This window comes from Xyrauchen texanus, chromosome 8, assembly GCF_025860055.1.
Source record: "Xyrauchen texanus isolate HMW12.3.18 chromosome 8, RBS_HiC_50CHRs, whole genome shotgun sequence".
Taxonomy (NCBI): Eukaryota; Metazoa; Chordata; class Actinopteri; order Cypriniformes; family Catostomidae; genus Xyrauchen; species Xyrauchen texanus.
The window spans coordinates 48,613,366-48,634,264 of record NC_068283.1 but is presented as its reverse complement, the minus strand read 5'-3'; the positions used below and the strand labels follow the sequence as shown (position 1 = coordinate 48,634,264).

The 20,899-nt window shown below is 39.6% G+C and overlaps 1 protein-coding gene across 1 annotated transcript in view; it reads right to left on the bottom strand.

Moving 5' to 3' along the window:
* Positions 1-251: 251 nt before the first annotated feature.
* The window catches only part of si:ch73-170d6.2 (reticulocyte-binding protein homolog 2a), a 42,462-nt gene continuing 21,814 nt past the window's right edge, over positions 252-20,899 (bottom strand). Inside the window, exons 4-5 of the mRNA XM_052131898.1 lie at positions 5,345-6,754; positions 252-3,323 (exon numbers count right to left, since the gene is read on the bottom strand). Of these exons, the coding sequence (XP_051987858.1) occupies positions 1,609-3,323; positions 5,345-6,754 (3,125 nt within the window). The 3' untranslated portion in view covers positions 252-1,608. The remainder of the gene's footprint in view (positions 3,324-5,344; positions 6,755-20,899) is intronic.

The following is a 20,899-nucleotide window of genomic DNA, read 5'->3' as shown; positions in this document are numbered from 1 at the left end:
GCCACACTCGGGCCAAGTCCGTCTGCTATGTGGCAAGTTGTATTATTACATAAATGTCATGGATATAGTCGTTAATCTTATGTATAAATAGATTTAAGAACAGTTCATTAATTTTTGTTCTTGTTAATACAGTTGTTTGATTAATATAACACTGAACATTGTCAACACTCTTCCTGCTAATAGAAATGTTCTGACTTGATTCTGAAATTCATTCAACAGTACATGGAGACAATTAGACATTTTATGTGGCTTTATTTATTTGTTTAATAAGCAACACAATATTTGTTAAATTAATAGCACAACTTGTTTAAATAATTTTTTCTCTGTTTTTACAGACAGAAATGCTCAAATCAGTGGAAGTAAAATGATGACGTCATCCTTAAACAGCATGATACAATGAACACTCATTATATTACTCATTCAGTATAACATTAATCAGCTCTTGATTTATTTTGATTTCTTCTCTCTGTTCATAAACCTGTCCTTTAGTTAAAAACATGAATCTCTGAATTTCTGCAAAACTCAAAATGTTAACCTCCAGATAGAAATCACTGCAGTTTCCAGGTGATATGACACATTAAGTGCTATTAAAAGCATATTTTGTGATCTTAATAGTTTGAAGATTATATAAGAAGGTAAATATATCTCCAAGTAATTTTCAATGACTTTTAAATGAACACAAACAACAGAAAAGCAGAGGTGAAGTTCACTCAGCAGAAGAATATGGTTGTCAGTCCTGTTGTTAAGTGTTAAATACAGTCGAGTCGCTAATTCAACAAAACTATTTCTACTATTATAATGTGTTCACTGAAGAAAAATAAATGTATTTTCATTTAGCACTGGTGATGAAACAACACAAAATCATATCAGATCTACATCAGCAAATCTCTGTTTCTACACTGTGTAAACGGATAGATGCTGTGTGATAATAATAAACTGCACAGTCTTAAACAAATAGCATGTCAGTCACTTTGACCTGTTAGCAGGGGTGTCATCAATAGTGCAGGACAAGCGTTCAATGAACTTTGGGATGCTGCATGAGAGAGACACAGTTGTGCTGATTTGCAATAGCTAAAAATGCTGCATAATGAAGATGTATGAGTGGAGAAAAGCACAATTTCTACATTAAATAGTATTTCCATGGCAATAGCAATACATGTTAAAAGCTGGAGTCTGCAGCGCTGATTGGCTGTTTGTTTAATATGAATCTCCATCTACCGCTGTGCAAGTTAACTTCAGGTTTTTTTCAAAACTCAATCAAATCCAAAATCAAGGTATAAAGCATTGATTAATAGTAAATATATTTTACATATATTTTAATGAAATCCACTAGACAGTTCCAGTAGAATTTCTGCCAACCAGAACCAGCAAGCCATACCATGCACTGCTTTTGTAAATCTATTTGGAAACGAAACATCTTGCACCACAAACTAATGTTATAATTAATAGGTATTGAATTATTAATAAAGGATCCAAAAACTAATCTGCAACTTAACTTGATAAAAGTCAATGTACTCTACTTTAATTATTCTCCCCAAATATATTTTATCATTTGAACCAAGTGTGTGGATTGAGAGATGTTTTCTTTTTTGGTTTCCCTGTCTGGAGCTAATACTTCTTCCCATCATCTGAAAGCACATCTCCTGTGGAGACTTTACTGATGATCTCTGCCCTCTTCCTGACTTCCATTAAAGACTGAATGCGATCTTGAAATCCAGGTTTAGCTTGTTGTTTCTCAGATTCAATCATCAGATCAATGTAGTCAGGGGTGGACAGAGGATTGGGCTTCAGGGCGATTTCCTGCAGTCGCTCCAAAGACTTTTGAGATCTTTCAATTAGTTGAACCACAATATCCTTCATTGCAGCAAACTCCTTCTCAAGTTGCTCAAAGATCTTCTCTGTTGACATCACTTCTCCATGTGCATCCTCAAATCGCTTCTTTAGATCCTGGTAGGTTTCCTTTTTCTTTTCTTTGACATAAACCCATTTATATTTTTGATTAAAGTGAACATCCCAATCACACTTTCCAGGACAGACCGTACACTTTCCATCTTTCATGGCAATGCACTTATATTTGTCTTGGTCATTTGCATAAATACATGTGTCATGACATGTGTAATGACAGGTTTGGCAGTTGGTCAAGAAGGACTTGGTTGTGTTTTTGATCTGTTTTGGAACAATTACTTCAACTTCATATTTAAAATCCTTGTTTGCCTTCATCTCAGCTTCGTGTTGCTCCAGAGCAGCTTTTGTCTTCTTTATTTCATCCAGTTTTGACAGACCATTATTGATCTGCAGCTGGAGACCTTCCACCAGCACTTCTAGCTGTTTACGCTCTTTAAGGACTTCCTGTGTCAAAGACAAGCTCTTGGATTCCATCCTGTTGAGGGACGTGAAGAATTTCTTTAAGCTAGTAAATCCCATCTTCCAGAACATTTGATCAAGGTTTCCACCATCAGACTCCTCATCATCAGATTTCACAGGTTTATTACTGGACACAAACATGGCGGAGTTATTAAACTTGAAGTGAAGCGGTTCTCCAGAATCATTGGTGGAACTGGGCACCTGTGACACTTTGATCGCCTCAAGAACAGGAGGTCTCTTCCCATCTGCAAAGGTGACCAGCACAATAATATTTCCAGCAATATCCTTCCCAAATATGGAGAGAATGGCATCAAAGATGTAACTCTGTGTGTGTGTCAGACGGGCAAGTGAAGCTTGAACCACAAAACACACGGCATCAATATGGTCAATTCCTCCACGCTGAGAGAAGAACTCATGAATCTGTGATGTGATCTTCTGATCATGTGAAATTCCTCGAGTATCCCCAAATCCTGGTGTGTCCACAATGGTCAGAGAATATGGGACCCTGAATCCATCCATGTGATTAATTTGATATGCAGTGATCTCTGATGTCTGACTTTCAGCCTGTGATTTCTGCTTCCCTTCATCTATTAATACAAAGCGAAAGTCATCTTCCCATTCCACTCCCATAATGTAGTTAATCATGCTGTTTATTAGAGTCGTTTTTCCTGCTCCTGTCGCTCCAATCATCATTATGGTCTTGTTCTCTTTTGAAGTGTTTTTTCCAAATGTGTTTCTCCTGCAGGATCCATCACTGTTCTGCCATGTTTCATCCGTGTGGAGTTTAAAGATCGGTGGACTCTCTCTGTTTCCATCTTTCACTTTACTGCTCAACGTGTCTTTAATAACATGTGCAAGACTGAAGACCTCTCCTTTGCTGTGATGTACTTCCAGGATGTTACTGTTAATGTTTTGTCTGTCTGAATGTCCAAGTGACTTTTCCTGACTTTTATCCTGATCTTAAAAAGACAAGAAATAAATATTCATTCACTTATAAATTTACAATCAATTCATAAAATCATAATCAACACAAAATCAAAATGACACCAGTGACTTTAATACAGTTCATGCTCCGGGTCTTATTGTGTGCAGTTCATTACAAATGTCTGTTTTCATCATCTTTATATTCATATAGATTCATAATTGTTAATATTTCTCGTCACGTTTTTGTGACACTGATGAGATTAAAGGATCTGCAGAACTGTTTCCTGTTGAACTGTTATTCTGATGATGTGATTGAGATAACAGGTCCATTAATCAAGATCATTTCTCATTTTAATGTTTTCAAAACAAAATAAATAAACAAATGTCATTATTATTGTTATTATTATAATGAAAAATATTACAAAATAATCAAGTAAAGAATATGAATACATTTTACTTTGTTTTATTTGTTTGTACACAACGTACACAGACCCAGATAATGCACTGATTACTTTAATGTTTATGTCTGATGTTTATAATGTTTCATTTGTAATTACAGTGGGTATAGAAAGTTAACAATCTCATTTCAAAGTATTTCAGATTTACAGCGAGATGTCTGATTGTAGGTTACTGTGTGTAAATAAAGCTAGAATAAAGTGTTATTGTATATTAGAGGAGTCAAAATTCACTAATTGCCTTGATGCATTGATTAATAATCCTGCCAATTGATATGCATGGATCTTGATCTTTGAATCGAGAATCATTAACATGGTAAATATATTATTTATCTGCTAGTAAACATCACTTTAGAATATGTAAATCACGAGTCAAACGTGCTCAAAGCATTGATACAGCTGCCAACTCATTGTGTGCACACTACTGAAATAAAACACTTGTACTGATATCATCGATTAGTCGACGTCATGTAGGTGATTGTTTAAATTAAATGTACTCCGATCGTGAGCAGTGGAGTCCTCTGAAAACAACTGCTTTCTGAATTTATCGAAGGGATAATTGATCACAGAAGTCAAATAAGTTTGTGATGTAGAAGCTGTTGGATAAACCTCTGCAGAGACCATCAAAACAGACATTTCATGTGATATCTTATGAATCTGACAGAGTAATTAAATAAACATGAACTCTCGTGTCATGATCATTTCAACAGTATTGATTAATCTATAGCAGTGTACTTAAAACATACAGTGAATTACAAACCCCGTTTCCAGAATAAATCATCTTCTGTCATTTGTTCATTCTCTTCAACCTTTATTTAACACATATATAAGTACAAAGAAATGTCCTTTCATGTTTTGGCTGACCATTGTATTTTGTAGATGTAATTGTTTTATTTGATGCTTTTCAAGCAAAGATGGGTCATGTCTCACCACTGTGTGCCAAACTTCATGAGAGATCACAAAGACTTCAGGTCTTTCACCATCTACCGTACATGATATTGGGAAAAGATTCAGGGAAACATCTTTTCTCAGGAAGTGTAAGATTATTTCAATGCCAGCCCTCATTCTACTCATACTACAACAGTGTGACAGACACAGAGTGTGAGTGCTCGACTGTCTGCAGTCCAGATCATCTTCTATTGAAAATGAATGACACATCATGAAGAGGAGAATCAGACAACGATGACACAGACTGTTGAGCAGCTGAATCTTGAATCAAACGATTAAAAGTGTCATTAAAAGGAAAGGTGATGTAACACAGTGGTAAACGTGCCTCTGAGTGTGTTGCAGACATCAGAATGTGTCGTCAGTGAAAACATTGCACATCTTGTCAGTTCAATAAAGGTTCAAGAGAATGAACGAATCACACATTCTTGTGTTTATGGCATTTTTCTGGAAATGGGGTTTATCATTTATTATATATGTATCCATCTGGAATCAGATTTGGTTAATTGTGCTAATCGTTCCTCTATTCCATTGATAATTCATTAATTCAATCATTATGATCGGATTGTGAATGTCCAATCAGGGGCTGATGACTTCCTGTTCTCCACTATATTCTCATTTTTATTTGAAAAGATGAATTCTTAAAGTTCACTGACCTTTAAATGCATGTTTCTCCTCCTCACGTATCGCTCTCTCTCGTTCTTCTTTCTCTTTTATCTCTCTTTTATATCGTTCTTCTCTCTTCAGTTTCTCCTCCTCACGTATCGCTCTCTCTCGTTCTTCTCTCTTCAGTTTCTCCTCCTCACGTATCGCTCTCTCTCGTTCTTCTCTCACACTGAATTCTCTTCTCTTCATCTCTTTATTCTGTCTTTCATTCTCCATTGTGTTCATTCTCTCTTTTTCTGGTTCATATTTGGACTGAAGAATTTTTTCTCTTTCTGTTTCCTCTCTCTCTTTTCTCTGATCATATTCATCCCACATTTCTTGTTCTCTCTTTCTCAATTTCTCCTCTTCATCTTCCCTACTCAGTTTCTCCTCTTGTTTCTGTTTCTCCCATTCCTCTCGATCTCTTCTCATCTCTCTCATCTTTCTCTCACGCTCTTCTTTCTCTTTTATTTCTCTTTTATATCGTTCTTCTCTTTCATTAAACTCTTCTTCTCTCTTCAGTTTCTGTTTCTCCCATTCCTCTCGTTCTTTTCTCATATTTCTCTCTTGCTCCTCTTTTTCTTTCATTTCTCTTTTTAATTGTTCTTCTCGCTCTCTAAATTTCTCTTTTCTTCTCTTATTCTCTTTCTCTTGATTCTGTCTCTCTTCCTCCATCATCTTCTTCATTCTCTCTTTCTCTTCTTCATGTTTGGTCAAGAGTTCTTCTCTCTCTCTGTTCAGTGTCTCGACTCTCTCCATCATTATGTTCATTTGTTTTTCTTGTTGATCTCTCTCCAATTTAAGGTTTTCTTTCTCCTCTTCTCTTCTCAATTTTTCCTCTTGAATCTGTTTCTCCCATTCCTCTCGTTCTCTTCTCATATTTCTCTCTTGCTCCTCTTTTTCTTTCATTTCTCTTTTTAATTGTTCTTCTCGCTCTCTAAATTTCTCTTTTCTTCTCTTATTCTCTTTCTCTTGATTCTGTCTCTCTTCCTCCATCATCTTCTTCATTCTCTCTTTCTCTTCTTCATGTTTGGTCAAGAGTTCTTCTCTCTCTCTGTTCAGTGTCTCGACTCTCTCCATCATTATGTTCATTTGTTTTTCTTGTTGATCTCTCTCCAATTTAAGGTTTTCTTTCTCCTCTTCTCTTCTCAATTTTTCCTCTTGAATCTGTTTCCCCAATTCCTCTCGTTCTCTTCTCATCTCATCTTTCATCTCTCTCTCTTGCTCTTCTTTCTCTTTTATTTCTGTTTTATATCCTTCTTCTCTCTCATTAAGCCCTTCTTCTCTTTTCATCCTCTGTTGGTCTTTTTTCTCTATTTCTTCATCAGATTTCTCTCTTTCATCTTGTTTAGTTCTCTGATTATTGGTGGTGTTTCCAGTTGCACTCCTCACAACTCCAGTTTTATTGGAATCTCTCGAATCTAAAAACAAAAATACATTTAAATTTGAACAGAAATATTGTTTTGTTAAGATGTTTCTCATACAAGATTACAAGTTTTTACAAGCTTGATGATTCTCCATAATTGTATCATACAGCACAATTTTATGATACAAACAAAGAACTGGACCATGTTAAAATCTCAAACTTTTAGAACAAAAGAGCAGAAGAACCTACAGTCAAAAAGAACACCACAGAAACAGTCTAAAGCAAATTGGTGCCCCAATCAAAAACGCCCCCTATCACCTGGTGGCGAGACACATAACACACATAAAGGCCCTGACTGAATGGGGACCTTCTTGCTAAAGCAACCTGGTGCCCCAATCAAAAATTTAATTTAGGATTTTCTTGCGTGGACGCAAGATACGACTATGCAAAGGTACTACATGTACAAATAATCAAATAATATCAAAGAATATTTTACATTATTATGATACATTGTCAACAAATTCTAGAAATTAACACTGAGAAAATAAAGAATAAATAAAAATTCAATATATAGCTAAATAAACATCAGTATTGTATGCTCAACATCAGTCAATGGCTGGCCATTTAAATAAAGAATACATTAAAATTATAGCTAAATAAAAATGAATACTGTATGTTTAGTATCAGTCAATGGATGAAAATTTAAATAAAGAAAAAATAACAACACAATAAATAGCTAAATAAACATCAGGATTACGGTTTAGTATCAGTAAAATGATGACTGTATTAATACTGGAGCGGTAGTATAGTATTGTAAGCCATATTCTGCTATACAATTTCCAGGGGAAACTTTCAAAAGTGAAAAAACAGACTTTTAAATCTTACATTTTGTAAAATGCAAAGACTGTAATTGTTCAGTTGAAGGGGGTACCAAACTGTAAATCCTGAACAAAACAGTTTGGTGAATACATGTTTACACATTATCTTCCACTCAGCTGATAAGCAATGAAAGTAGCTACGTGGTTAGCTTGTTAGCTATAAGCTCGTTGCCATGGAGAGTAAAAGATGGACATTGTTTATTTTACTTTTCAGCAATGCGTCTCACCAACTAGGCAACAACATTACATGAAGTCAACACTCAACAGACACAATCCACCATTGTCTGCTGAGCTTCAATAAGATGCTCTGACAAACTATAGCTGGCTAACATAGCAAACAGATGTGATGAACATGAGTGACATGGTTGTCAGGGACAGGGTTAACGTTATATTAGTTATATTGAAAAGGGAAAATGATGAGGTCATAGTTTATTAACCAGTTGTGGAGCGGAGGGGGGCGGGGGCGCGCCCGGTCCCCCAATCGGCCTGATGAGGCGCGCGAGGGAAAAAGGCGGCCGGTGACGATGGTTCAAGAGGGAGAGAATTACGGGCATGTCCGTCATGTGTGTTTGTTTATGTTGTCTTTTAAGTTTCTTATTAGCGCTTTCCCTGTCCGATGTGCCGCACTCGACCCACGGTGTGTTTCAGAGGTTTATGTTTTTGAAAGATAAAACTCCAAAAAAAAAAAAGGAAACATAATACATATATTTGGAAAGCTGAGATACTCGTGATTCGAACGATGTAAACCTTTTTAAGATACAATCAACACAGCGGGTACAATATGTCTCTTTGTCAGACCACCAACAGCCACTAAACAAACCCAAACTGGAAGAAGCTCACCCATGAAGCGTCCTCTTAGTCCACTGATCCATTACATTCCAACAAACATGGTTTGGTTACACTGTAAAGGGTCCATACAATCCAATTCAATGAAGTATTTAGTCCATAACACATTTATATATCAATAAACATCCACGGAATACAGCAGTAGCATTTCGCGTTAGCCGACAGCGCTATCACAACTTCGACGCATTCTATGATCTATCGGTCATAACTTCAGTTCGGATGTAAACATTTCCTATATCCGGTATCAAAATGGAAGCACACACTCTGACCATTCGATTGACACCTCATTTGACCCAATAGGAGCTTCCATGTCCTGCCCAAAGCCTTCAATACCCAACCACAGTCTGTGTCGAATGTAAGGGCCTCCCCCCTTTCCTTTGTTTCCTGATCAAACCAATTATATCCGAGAGTGTGAATGACAGGCAATTCGTATAGCCAATGAAATTCTGAAAACAGTGATATGCGGCTTTAGTGTGACGATTAGAGCAAGGTTCTGTAATGTGTGTGCGCAAAGTTGCGTTGCCATTACCGAGTGTTTTGTGCGTCCGTGCGTAAATGTATTGGAGAGTTGTTTTGGAACTGTTTACACATTTGGCGATTTAAATATGGTGAAACGGACGCGAAAAACAGCATTTTCACCCCAGGATGTGATATAAGAAGGCATTCATTGTCAAAATTCTGAGTTTGGAGATGAAATTTCTGAAAACAATACGGATGATTCGGAGGCAGAGGAAATATGGAGAGATGAGACATGGCTCTGGACAAGTAAGTGTTTTCTTGTGTTTATAACATATATTAATGTATATTCCGCATAAATAAGCTTTAGTTTGAATAATGAATACACATTTTGTAATTACCCTTTGTCGTGTGTTTCCTCAGTGAGTGTTTGAACCGTTTGTGCGTGTTTTTTGTATTTGTTTGTTTCAGATCTATTGACATGCTATATAGATGTTTTGTATATTTACTGTAAATATTTATTTATATATATATAAATGGACGCGAAATATATATATAAATAAATCAATAAATATAAGTTGAAAATAAGAATATATGTTGTGTTTGAGAATCTATTTGTTACAATGCTGAAATCATGGGGCAAAGTTTACAGTAAATATACATACAATAATACATATTTACACAGTCGAAAAGAAAAACTATATATATATATATATATATATATATATATATATATATATATATAGAATACAGAAAAGATGGAAAAGTTGTGTCTAGCTTTGTAAATTACATTTATTTATTCTCACTGAATCAGATAGCGATTGGGAGCCGGATACTTCTCCCCACTCAGCAAGCGGCCACATAAAGTGGAGCAGCAGGACAGCATCTCATCAAGAGAGGAGCCCCATGTAAAGGAGAGGTCCCTATGAACCAGAAGGCTTTCAGAGAGACCCTTGCTGAGGAGCTGGCAGAGTTGGGGTCTCACTCCACAGCCAGACCCGTATCTCCTGCTCCACGAAGAGCACATCACAGGCCGTTGCACATCACCAAATCTTGCACCGCTGGTCGTCTGAAGTGCAGGCAGTGTCATGCAAAGACACCAGTGAAGTACTCTCCTGTGTTGTGCCTATGTGCTTTGTACACAAATGTGACTGCTACAATGACTGGCATGTTGCTAGAAACATGTACAATTTTATAATGGTTTGTAAATACTTTGTGTAAAAATTCATGTAAATAGTTTGTTGTGTATTTTTTATATAAACAAATTGTCCACCATAGCACTAGTTTTGACTCTTTTATATGCACAACATTTAGTTTCAAGAAGGGAAAAGGCACTCTAATGTGTTTATGCATCAGTTACTCTGTGTCAGCAAAACTAATAGTGGTGTAATGCAGGGTGCCAATGTGTTTGCATTCAAAGGCAAAGAGCAAATGTATGATCTTTGAGAAAATCAACAAACTAACTTTCTCGCAATTAGCAACTCTTTCTGAGGCACCACACCCCACTGAGCGAAGACTGAAAATTCACACCTCATCGTTGCCCTTCCACATCTGTCCCATTCTCTCCTTTCTCCCCCATTCAGCTCAGAATCACCTAAGATCTGTATGTAATGGCGCTTTTCCACTACACAGTACCAGTTCGCCTCGGCTCAACTCAACTCGACTTTGTTTGGTTTTCCACTGTGTAAAAGTTGTACCTGTACCTGCTTTCGGGTACTTTTTTTCGTACCACCTCCGCGAGGTTCTGAGCGGGCTGAGGCGATACTAAAATGTGACGTAAAAACAATGCCGACTGCTGATTGGTCAGAGAGAATCGTCACTATTCACTCGCGACATCATTGCAGCGCCAGACGGAGTAGCCAGAGTAACCCGCCATTTTTAAATAGTTTAAAAAGTAAACACAGATATAGCCTACAAAAGTATTATTATGGCAACTCGGAAGAATACGCCGTGGTCAAACGAGGAGGTGCAGACTTTTCTTTGTTTGGTTGTCGAAGAAAGGATCCAGCGAGAGCTTGATGGGGCAACGAGGAACGAAAAAGTTTATCGAGAAATCTCGAACTGCTGTCCACACATGGCTACAACAGGACTTTCCAGCAATGTAGGGAAAAGTTAAAAAAACTGAAAAGTGACTACAGAGCTGTAAAGGACCACAACGGCCGCAGTGGTTCAAACCGAAAAAGCTGGAAGTGGTATGAACAGATGGGCGGTATCACGGCCATAGACCGGCGAGCAACGGGGGAGGGTGGACTTGACTCGGCCACCAGTTTGTTGGAGTCAGCTGATGGAGGATGGTAAGTGTTTTAAGTTTACATTACATTAATTCTGTAGAGCACTCAGCTCGAGAGTTATGTTTTCTGTAGGCTGGCTTTTGAAAAGCTGAAGCTCACTTATAACAACGAAGACTGTAAACTTGTGTCGCAGATAACAATTGCTGCTACCTCTAGCTAGCTGCTAACTATCTGCCATTGCTATTTTCGTATTGTGTTGACTTTTGTATGATCTTTCTATCTAAGATTCATTTTCGACGAGGGAGAATGGTTCAGTGACACCCACTGATGCCACTGATGCCACGTTGGCACCAGAACCAGCGGCACCATCGACACCAACAAGATCGTAGCGTCGACACCGAGACCCGCAGCAGCGTCGACACCGGCAACCGGTTAGTATAATTGAGAAAAAGTAAACCCTTCTAGCCTGTTGTCTGTGAATCCATACACACTTATTAATATATCATTAATCGTATCAATAACTCAATAACGTAAACTTACTTGCATAACAACAGGAAGCATTCCCAGTTATGGGAATACAGGATTCATTAATATACCTGTTCAGTATTTTTATAACTTTCCAGACGTACACAGTGTACACCTATACTGTACACATAGTATTTTAATGTTGACATTTACTAAAATAGTTGGGCTCAGATGTTAAGTCGTTACATATACTACATAAGTAATAGTAAGTTGTGGGCTTGTCTTTTTTGTGTAGCAGCTGTAATGATAATACCTGTGAACAATTTAAAACACACACAACCTTTGAATGAAACGTGACTGGTCCGCTTTTCTTTATAACTCATTCATTGTAATTATTTTTTGGCCAGGACGGAGGAAACGAAAGAGGAACAGGAGCATCTGACTGTCCTGAGGGAGATGCAGACATCGGATGTCGAGCAGCTGGAGTTGAACTGGCACAGCGGGAGCGCCATTTACAGATGGCACTCGATGATGCAGCACATGCCCGAGAACTTCGAGCGGCTTTAAGGAGAGAGGAGATTGCTGCAATGTCGCCCTTCAACCAGGCCTTTCTGGGAACCCTGAGCCAGCTTGTCCAGGCACTGAACCGGGCGGGATGCTGTTCCACCGCCCCTGGACTGAAACCCCTTTGTTTATTTTAATTAAATGTTTGCACTACTACATGTAACATATGTATATAGTTGGATGTGTGAATTTATATTAATATTATTTTTTTTTTCTATTTGTATGCGTGTTTAAATAAAACCTTTTTGAAACTTATTACAAGCAGTGTTTTTTTTGGATGGTTTGCTTTTTTACAAGGGTTTGAACAAGTATTTTCAGATTGTATACTGTGATAACCTTTAATGCAAAACAGCAGAGACAACATATTTAATGATAATGTATTTATTTAGCAATTAAAATAACGCATCAGACCCTCTCGTACATCTCTGCCCTCCTCCTCAACACCCGGTGCCACTGGCACCACAGGCTCTGCTGCTGCAGGTGCATCCCAGTCATTGTCCTAGTCCTCTCCGTGACTCTCACAAAGGTTATGCAAAGCACAGCAAGTAAGAATCATAGATTTCACAATTGTAACATCACAGTCATTTCTTTTCATGAGGCAACGCCACCTTCCCTTCAGTCTACCAAAAGCGTGTTCAACCACTACCCGTGCTCGACATATTTTCTTGTTGTAGATCTGCTGTTCTACTGTCAGCCGTCCAGTGTCAGTGAATGGCTTTAGGAGCCAGTTCTGCAGGGATAGGCAGAATCTCCCAGGATGTAGCAGCCAACATTCACCCCACCAATATTCCTGGTGTAAGTTGGAAAGTGGTTGCCACGGCTGGCCAACTCCCACAATGTGGACAGTCTTAAAACACGAGCATCATGCAAGCTGCCAGGCAGTCCTGCAAACACATTCCAGAACAGCCCTTTTCCATCTACAACACCTTGAAGGATCGATGGAGTGCCAGCCTTTACGGTTGAAATAGTCACAGTGGTACTCCTGTGGTGCCAAAATGGGTATGTGTGATCCATCAATAGCACCAACACACTGCGGGAGCCCCCATCTGTTCTCAATGTAGGCAGCCATTTCTTCAAACTTCTCCTGGTCTGGGTAACGGATTTGTTCGGGAACCAACAACGCTTCTGCAGCAGCAGTGAACTCTTGAACACACCGCAAACAGTTGTTATGCTTATTCGAAAAGATGGCCGATAGTTCTGTACTCTGAACCGGTTGCAAGCTTCCATAGTGCGATGGCCACTCTCTTCTTTAGAGGAACACACTTGCGGAAGCTTGTGTCTTGTCTCTCCATCACTGGACGCAGTTTGTTGTACAAATATATGAATGTTTCTTCCGACATTCTGAAGTTCTGAACCCACTGCGCGCTTGTGAAACCAGGAACAATAACATCCCACCACTCGGTAGCTCGGTTGAAAGCCCAAACAGACGGTCTCGTCACGGCGACTTTGCAAAGCTAAACGGATCTGAAACACATAAACCATGCACATTTTAGTACGCAATACTGGTAGCTATAAAGTTGATTAAATACTTTGCATATAGTATTTACACATATGCAAACGTTAGCTATGTTAGCATAACTTACCCTCTTGCGTCGGCTTTGAACAACCGGACTTCGCCTCGTAGTCTGAACTCTGTAGTAATTCCCAAACTCTCCTGTTTTTTTCAGCAGTGTTTCGCTTTGCTGCCCTCAGCCTCTCATGAAACAACGCTTGTCTTCTTGCTGTGAGAAACAGCCACATCCCGAGGATCAAAAACAGCATACACTCGATTTCCTCCATTGTCCTGTGTGTGTGGGTAGCGGATATGTGTGTCGCGCGATAAGATTACGCCACGGCAGTTTCCTGCGGCGTCGCTATGACTAATCGGGTACTATTTGTGGCGGTACTGTCTGCAATGTAAAGCGGAGCCAAAAGCTGAGCCGAAGTTGAGGCAAGCCGAGGCGAGGCAAGCCGAGGCGAGCTGGTACTGGTAATGGAAAAGCGCCATAACAAAAGTCTATATCTGATGTCTACAAATAATGTAACTAGTGTAACATGTTTGGAATCATTTAAAATGTCTCAGTGCGTCTGGTATAGTGCTCTTATTCCCAGGTTTGTAAACTTAATGACAGCAAAGTTATAAGGTCTTTGCCAAATGCTTTATAATTCTGGAGGTCTGTCCCCCTCCCTGCTTGTATGTTAATGAAGTATGTCCCCAGGACTTCCAAACCTAACCACTCCCAAAATCCCCTTTGTCCATGGTTTGGGTATTTAAGGAAAGGCGACACATTGCTCAGGGCTCTCTGTAATCAGACGAACCCAAACAGTTTACTGTTTGTAGTTTATTTCAGGTGATTGCAATTCGAATCTCTTATGTTTTGATAAAATGTCTAACTTTGACTTATCACTGTCTAATTGGAATTGATGAATTATGTTAACTGATCAATAAATTGTAAACATTTGATTTTATTCTGACTGACTCTGACATTGTGTTTCCCAAACAGATTAAACGATTCGTATGTTACCGCAAGTCTGCGTCAGATTAGTGACAACTAATATTTGGCATCGATTCAAGTGTACTTGGTTTGCAAAGACAAAAAGAGAATTTCCGTTTAGAACAGCAAACGCTGCTTGACCAATCTAAATTTGGGTGTCTTACCTCTGTTTTAATTTGATGTTTCTCCAGATAAGTGTACGTGGGAAACCCAAAGCTATTACAAGAGAAGTTATGTTGGTCAACTTACATCTGTAATAGTGGCCGTGACCTCTACTGAAGAAAACGTTAAGTTACATTCAAGTGTGTGCAATTCCATGGGGCTATACTGAAGTATAGGAAGGAGTTCAAGTACCTCGGGGTCTTGTTCACGAGTGAGGGGACAATGGAGCGGGAGGTTGGCCGGAGAATCGGGGCAACTGGGGCGGTATTGCACTCGCTCTATCGCACCGTTGTCACGAAAAGAGAGCTGAGCCGAAAGGCAAAGCTCTCGATCTACCGGTCAATTTTTGTTCCTACCCTCACCTATGGTCATGAAGGTTGGATCATGACCGAAAGAACTAGGTCGCGAGTACAAGCGGCCGAAATGGGCTTCCTCAGAAGGGTGGCGGGCTTCTCCCTTAGAGATAGGGTGAGGAGCTCAGTCATCCGTGAGGAGCTCGAGTAGAGCGCTGCTCCTTTGGCGTTGAAAGGAGTCAGTTGAGGTGGTTTGGGCATCTGGTAAGGATGCCCCTGGCCGCCTCCCTAGGGAGGTGTTTCAGGCACGTCCAGCTGGGAGGAGGCCTCGGGAAGACCCAGGACTAGGTGGAGAGATTACATCTCCACACTGGCCTGGGAACGCTCGGGTCGCCCAGTCAGAGCTGGTTAATGTGGCTCGGGATAGGGAAGTTTGGGGCCCCCTGCTGGAGCAGCTGCCCCCGCGACCCGACTTCGGATAAGCGTTTGAAGATGGATGGATGGATGGATATACTGAAGTATCTTTGTATATACGTGAACGTGACCGATCTCAGGTATATAGCAATTACCTCTGTTTGATGATCCAATACTGGCCGCTTGTGATCGTGACACTGCGGGTGTAGAGAAAACACGCGAGGACCTCAAAGCGACATAGTTTCTTAATCTAAACGGGTAAAGTATAATTAAAGAGTTAAAGGAATAATCAAACATTCGCTCACTTTTAATGATACTCAGATATCATTAAAAACCTTTTTCATTTATGGAGTCAGATGAATAAACGAGGTAATACATAAGATAAAATGTATTTCATTTAATATTGTTGTGTTGCGTAACAAGAAAGACAGTAACGCGCAGAGACCTTCACCCGTATTATTGGAGACCGTCATTGGACCGATAAACGGGCTTACAAAGTGGTGACAGCCCTTCCGTGATCTCGCAACCAGACGAGCAACGTCTTTCCAGCGCGACATTCAAGTTGATCCCTGCCCGGGACATGAGGTTTGATCTTCTCACCTATCTCCAGCTGCTGTGGTAAGTCAATCTTTATTTGCCTTTTAGAAGTGTTGAGGGGGAGATTGTTTACACCTCACATCTATTAAGACCGGGACCGAAAACTCCGGTGGGCATAAGAATTAGACGGGAAACATGTCTTTCCAGGGAAAGCACAGCAGCGGTGTAGACGGGGAAATTATGGAGATTCTAAGCGTGCAATTGAAAAACCTCCTTGTTCGGTTAAGCGACAAGGGACTAAATTTAAAGTGGAGTAACAACGAAATAATATCCTGGTATTCTGCTGAGGGTGCGAAATTGAAATCTAAATCAAAATACAGTAACATTCCCGCTGCAATTGTTTATTTGCTTCGTCGTAACGACCTCGAGACCATAACCGAGAACGAACGAACAATAGCAAATATCAAAGAAATCGAAAGATTGCGATCTGACAAATTGCAAAAGTTAAGAGCACAAGTCAAAGCCTTCGCGTTTGAGCAACAGGGGTGGGCTAGACAACGCGAAGAAATGGCAAAAACAATTGATCAAATTCAAAGAAAACTTAAAACCGGCAGAAATTACATATCTGCTCTCGAAGATTGCTGCGATAAATCTGGGTTTCCAGTAGCTGCAGTTAAACGAGCAGCACTGGATAAAACCTTTGAGCTAGAGACTCAAAATGATGATGACAATGCCGCGTTAGGAGACAGGCCACAGAGAGAAACTCGTAACCAAGCTCTTGTGAACCTGTGGCCTGAAGAACCAAACCTGCGAAGCCCAGTAAAGACGCGAACAAAATCGAATGACTTGCCAAAGAAATCAGTTAATGTCGCTGTGCTTAAAACCATGACGAACGCGGATTTTGAAATCACAACAATCGGCCGCCCGTTAACATGCGAAGAATGCTCTAGACATAAACAAGTCGTAGGAATTATGCCGAGAAAAGGGCCGTTTCAACCCTACTGGGAAGCATTGATGTTACAGGCCATGGTGTACAAATTAGAAATTAGAGACGTTTGGCAAATAGCTCTCTTCACAATTCCTGAGGAGCTCAGACCAAAACTAACCACAGAGATGAAATCTGGCAACATTATGAACCGAGACAATAACTGAAACCGACTGAAATGATCTACTAACGCCTAAAACAGGCATTATTAGACATGAGGGGACCGACACATGCAGATTGGAGAAAAATATTTGAAATCAAACAAGCCAGTAATGAGTCATTTGAAACGTCGCATGAACGGTTATGGGTAACATACAAAGAACACTCAGGCCTAGAAAATGCAAACCGTGACCATGACGCATTACTACAACTTGTTAAGAAAAATGCCGGCATCCCAGTTCAAACGGCTTTATCCAATGGTGTCGACCGGTCGAACACACGCTCAGAGCAATCGTAGACTGGGGTTCAAGAATAGAAAACAGGTGGAGATCAAAACCCCGTGAGTGTTAGCGCCTGCAAAATGGTTAACAGAAGGAAAGGCCCAGAGAAACTTAACCAAAGATCTCAGAGCAAAATGCAATGCCATTATTGCAAAAAGTGTAACCATCTCATAAGAGATTGCCAAAAAGAGAAAGAGATTTGAGAAAACAAGCAAAACATTGCCAAAAAGCGCCCTATAGCGACCTGTTGAAACTATTCACAAATTTCTTCACAGAGTTTAAAAAACAAAACTGCCAAAAGGGTGGCCCACAATGCTGAACGGAATAATGGAAAATACCATCACCAATAGGGATATGTGGCCTCCATCCCCATAGGGAGATGAATGGCAGCCTGACAGGCTGATTGTTCCTGCTGAGAGTGCGGTTCAGACTATTCCTATTAACTTAAAACAGTACCAACAAGAACTGTGGAGTTCTGATGGAGAGCTGACACCGCACCTGCAGCAGGACCAACTAGTCAAGGTCACTGAAGGCATGATTTATGACGATAAATACATCGTTCCAGAAGCCCTCCAGAAACCAGTGATAAAATCAGTTTAATTTATACTATTTTAATATAATATAGTTGTATTATAATCTCATTATAATATGCATTATATTATAATGGCCACGCATGGCCACAGACGGGGAAAGGTTATGCATGGCGTTGCAGATGTATATCAGACATGTATATTTGTAGTGACACTGCAAACCGAACAACCTTACCGGCCCTGAAAATTCTTGTTATTTGAATTTCATTGGTTCTCTTCTCAGTGCCAAGAGGGAGGAGTATACGGTCGTTGTTTACTGTGCACCAATGCAGTGGCACATGATAATGAACCAAATCATCTCTCGCTGAGAAGCACCAATTGAATTTAAAATCTGGTCAGGGGAACCATTCCACTGGATAGACAATGAAAAAATTTGTGTGTAAAATGCTAAACATCAGGCAAAAATTTCATAACCCTAACGGACCACCGAGATCATAGGTCATAGATGATCAAACGTGTGAATAGCATCCTTAAAAAATGCTAAGCAGAAGACACATCACCAAAAATGTGAATTGATTCTTTGACCACAGAGCTGCATTGGGAGCAATAAAACAAAGCACAGAAAGTTCCCCAGCAGAACTGGGGCTTATATTGCTCACAACAGCAGACTGTACAGACTCAACTGTGAGAACAGCTTAAGGTGCTTCACACTTCAAACTGCACTAAAATATCAGCAGTAATTCAGATCTCACCAAGGATGCTCAGTCTAATTTGATCTCTGAAATAAAATTTGCATTAGACATTGTAATGGTACATGTTTCTTCCCCCTGATGGCACAAACCATACATTATGAGACTAAAGCTGTCTGTAACAGTTTGGCTTTGACCATCGGAGGAAAATAAAGTACCACATGTCTAAATGCAAATTAATTAAAGGTTCAACATTAACTGTTTTCTCTTTCTGTAGTTGTTCATATTTCAGGTTACAATGTTGTGAGGGACAGATGCAAATAGAATTCTGATCCCCCGGCCTCAAGCCAGGACATCAATTTGGCCATGCTGGAGATGGGTGCGAAAGCAAATCTAACAGGCCATTCACACCTCACAGCTCCACAAAAACAAAAATATCTGTACGGCCTCCCAGTTTAGCACCGGAACCAAAAATTATACAACACCAATTGCTCTAGATCAGGTTCCACCCATCTCCTAAACATACAGAGCACCCACTTTTATTACGACACATCATGGAACAAAATAATGGCCAAGATTCTGAAGATACTAATCCACTGAAGATCTGGCCCGCCTCTCAAATACACATAGCCTCTCATACATAGGACATTACAAACCTGTTTCCATAAAACAGGCACTATTTACAACTTTCCTTTTAAATACTGTAATATACATGGGACATGTGCATGGCTACAGTCACACATCGATGATTTAATTACTAATTGCAAGCAACAAAATTTCAAACATTTCCACCTACATATAAATCAAACCAATTGATTGTTGTTGGAATGGTTGCAAACCAGAGGGCCCCTGGTTTCCAACGCATTGCTAATAACAATTTAAAAATTAAAAGAAGTTGACGATATGAAATGCAAACGCTTCTATCGATCACCACACATTTTGAAAAAAGGCATATATCATCGATTGTGACTTAGCCACCAAATCACACATATTAGATAATTTTGAATTAACACTGTTATTATTATTGTATATGTCTGTAACTGTGATTCTACTATCATAGAATTATTATTATAACTATATGTTTAATGATGCCTGCCACTGATGGAAATACTAGTTATACTGACTTTGTGGTATGTTTCCTTTAATTTAGTATCCACTGTAATATTGTATATTGATGATACATGTTCTAATTGCCTTGAACTCTGTGCCACCTTTCCTTTAATTAATTCAGATTAATTAGTCCCCTTTGCATTTTTAAATACACACTTGAGACCTGGATTACCACTCGCACTGGTGACATTGATTCATTGTTTGTCTTTTCATCATGTATTACTCAACCTTTTCTTGTGTCAGTTAAGTTCTTCAGAGTTTCATCTTTACACGGTCATTTAAGAAGCTGTTCAGGTGTTTATGCATTGCCAGTGGGAACCCCTTCACCTAATTGAGGTCTGCCCAGAAGACCACCACTGGAGGTGGCAGAGAATTCTTCAAAGAGTCAGATCATCATCAAAGGGAAGGTGCAATGTTTCTCCATGATGGAATGACATGTCCACTGAACAAGCCACAAATGCCTTGATGGACTCTATGAACTGAATGCATGTACTAACCTCAACCAGACACATTGTTGCGACTTGCCTCATCAGATCCATGCGGACATCAACAGACATGGCACTGGCTCTCAGCCCTTCGCAACTGCACACTCTTCTGCGACTGAGATAAAAATAGAAACTAAGGCACAATGACCCCACAGGGACACTTCTGGAATTGTCCCCGGGGGTCAAGCGGAGGAAACTGTAAGGCAGGGTGCCAATATGTTTGCATTCAAAGGCAAAGAGCAAATGTATGATCTTTGAGAATATCAACAAACGAACTTTCTCGCAATTAGCAACTCTTTCTGAGGCACCACACCCCACTGAGCGAAGACTGAAAATTCACACCTCATCGTTGCCCTTCCACATCTGTCCCATTCTCTCCTCTCTCCCCCATTCAGCTCAGAATCACCTAAGATCTGTATGTAACAAAAGTCTATATCTGGTGTCTACAAATAATGTAACTAGTGTAACATGTTTGGAATCATTTAAAATGTCTCAGTGCGACAGGTATAGTGTTCTTATTCCCAGGTTTGTAAAACTTAATGACAACAAAGTTATAAGGTCTTTGCCAAATGCTTTATAATTCTGGAGGTCTGTCTCCATCCCTGCTTGTATGTTAATGAAGTATGTCCCCAAGACTTCCA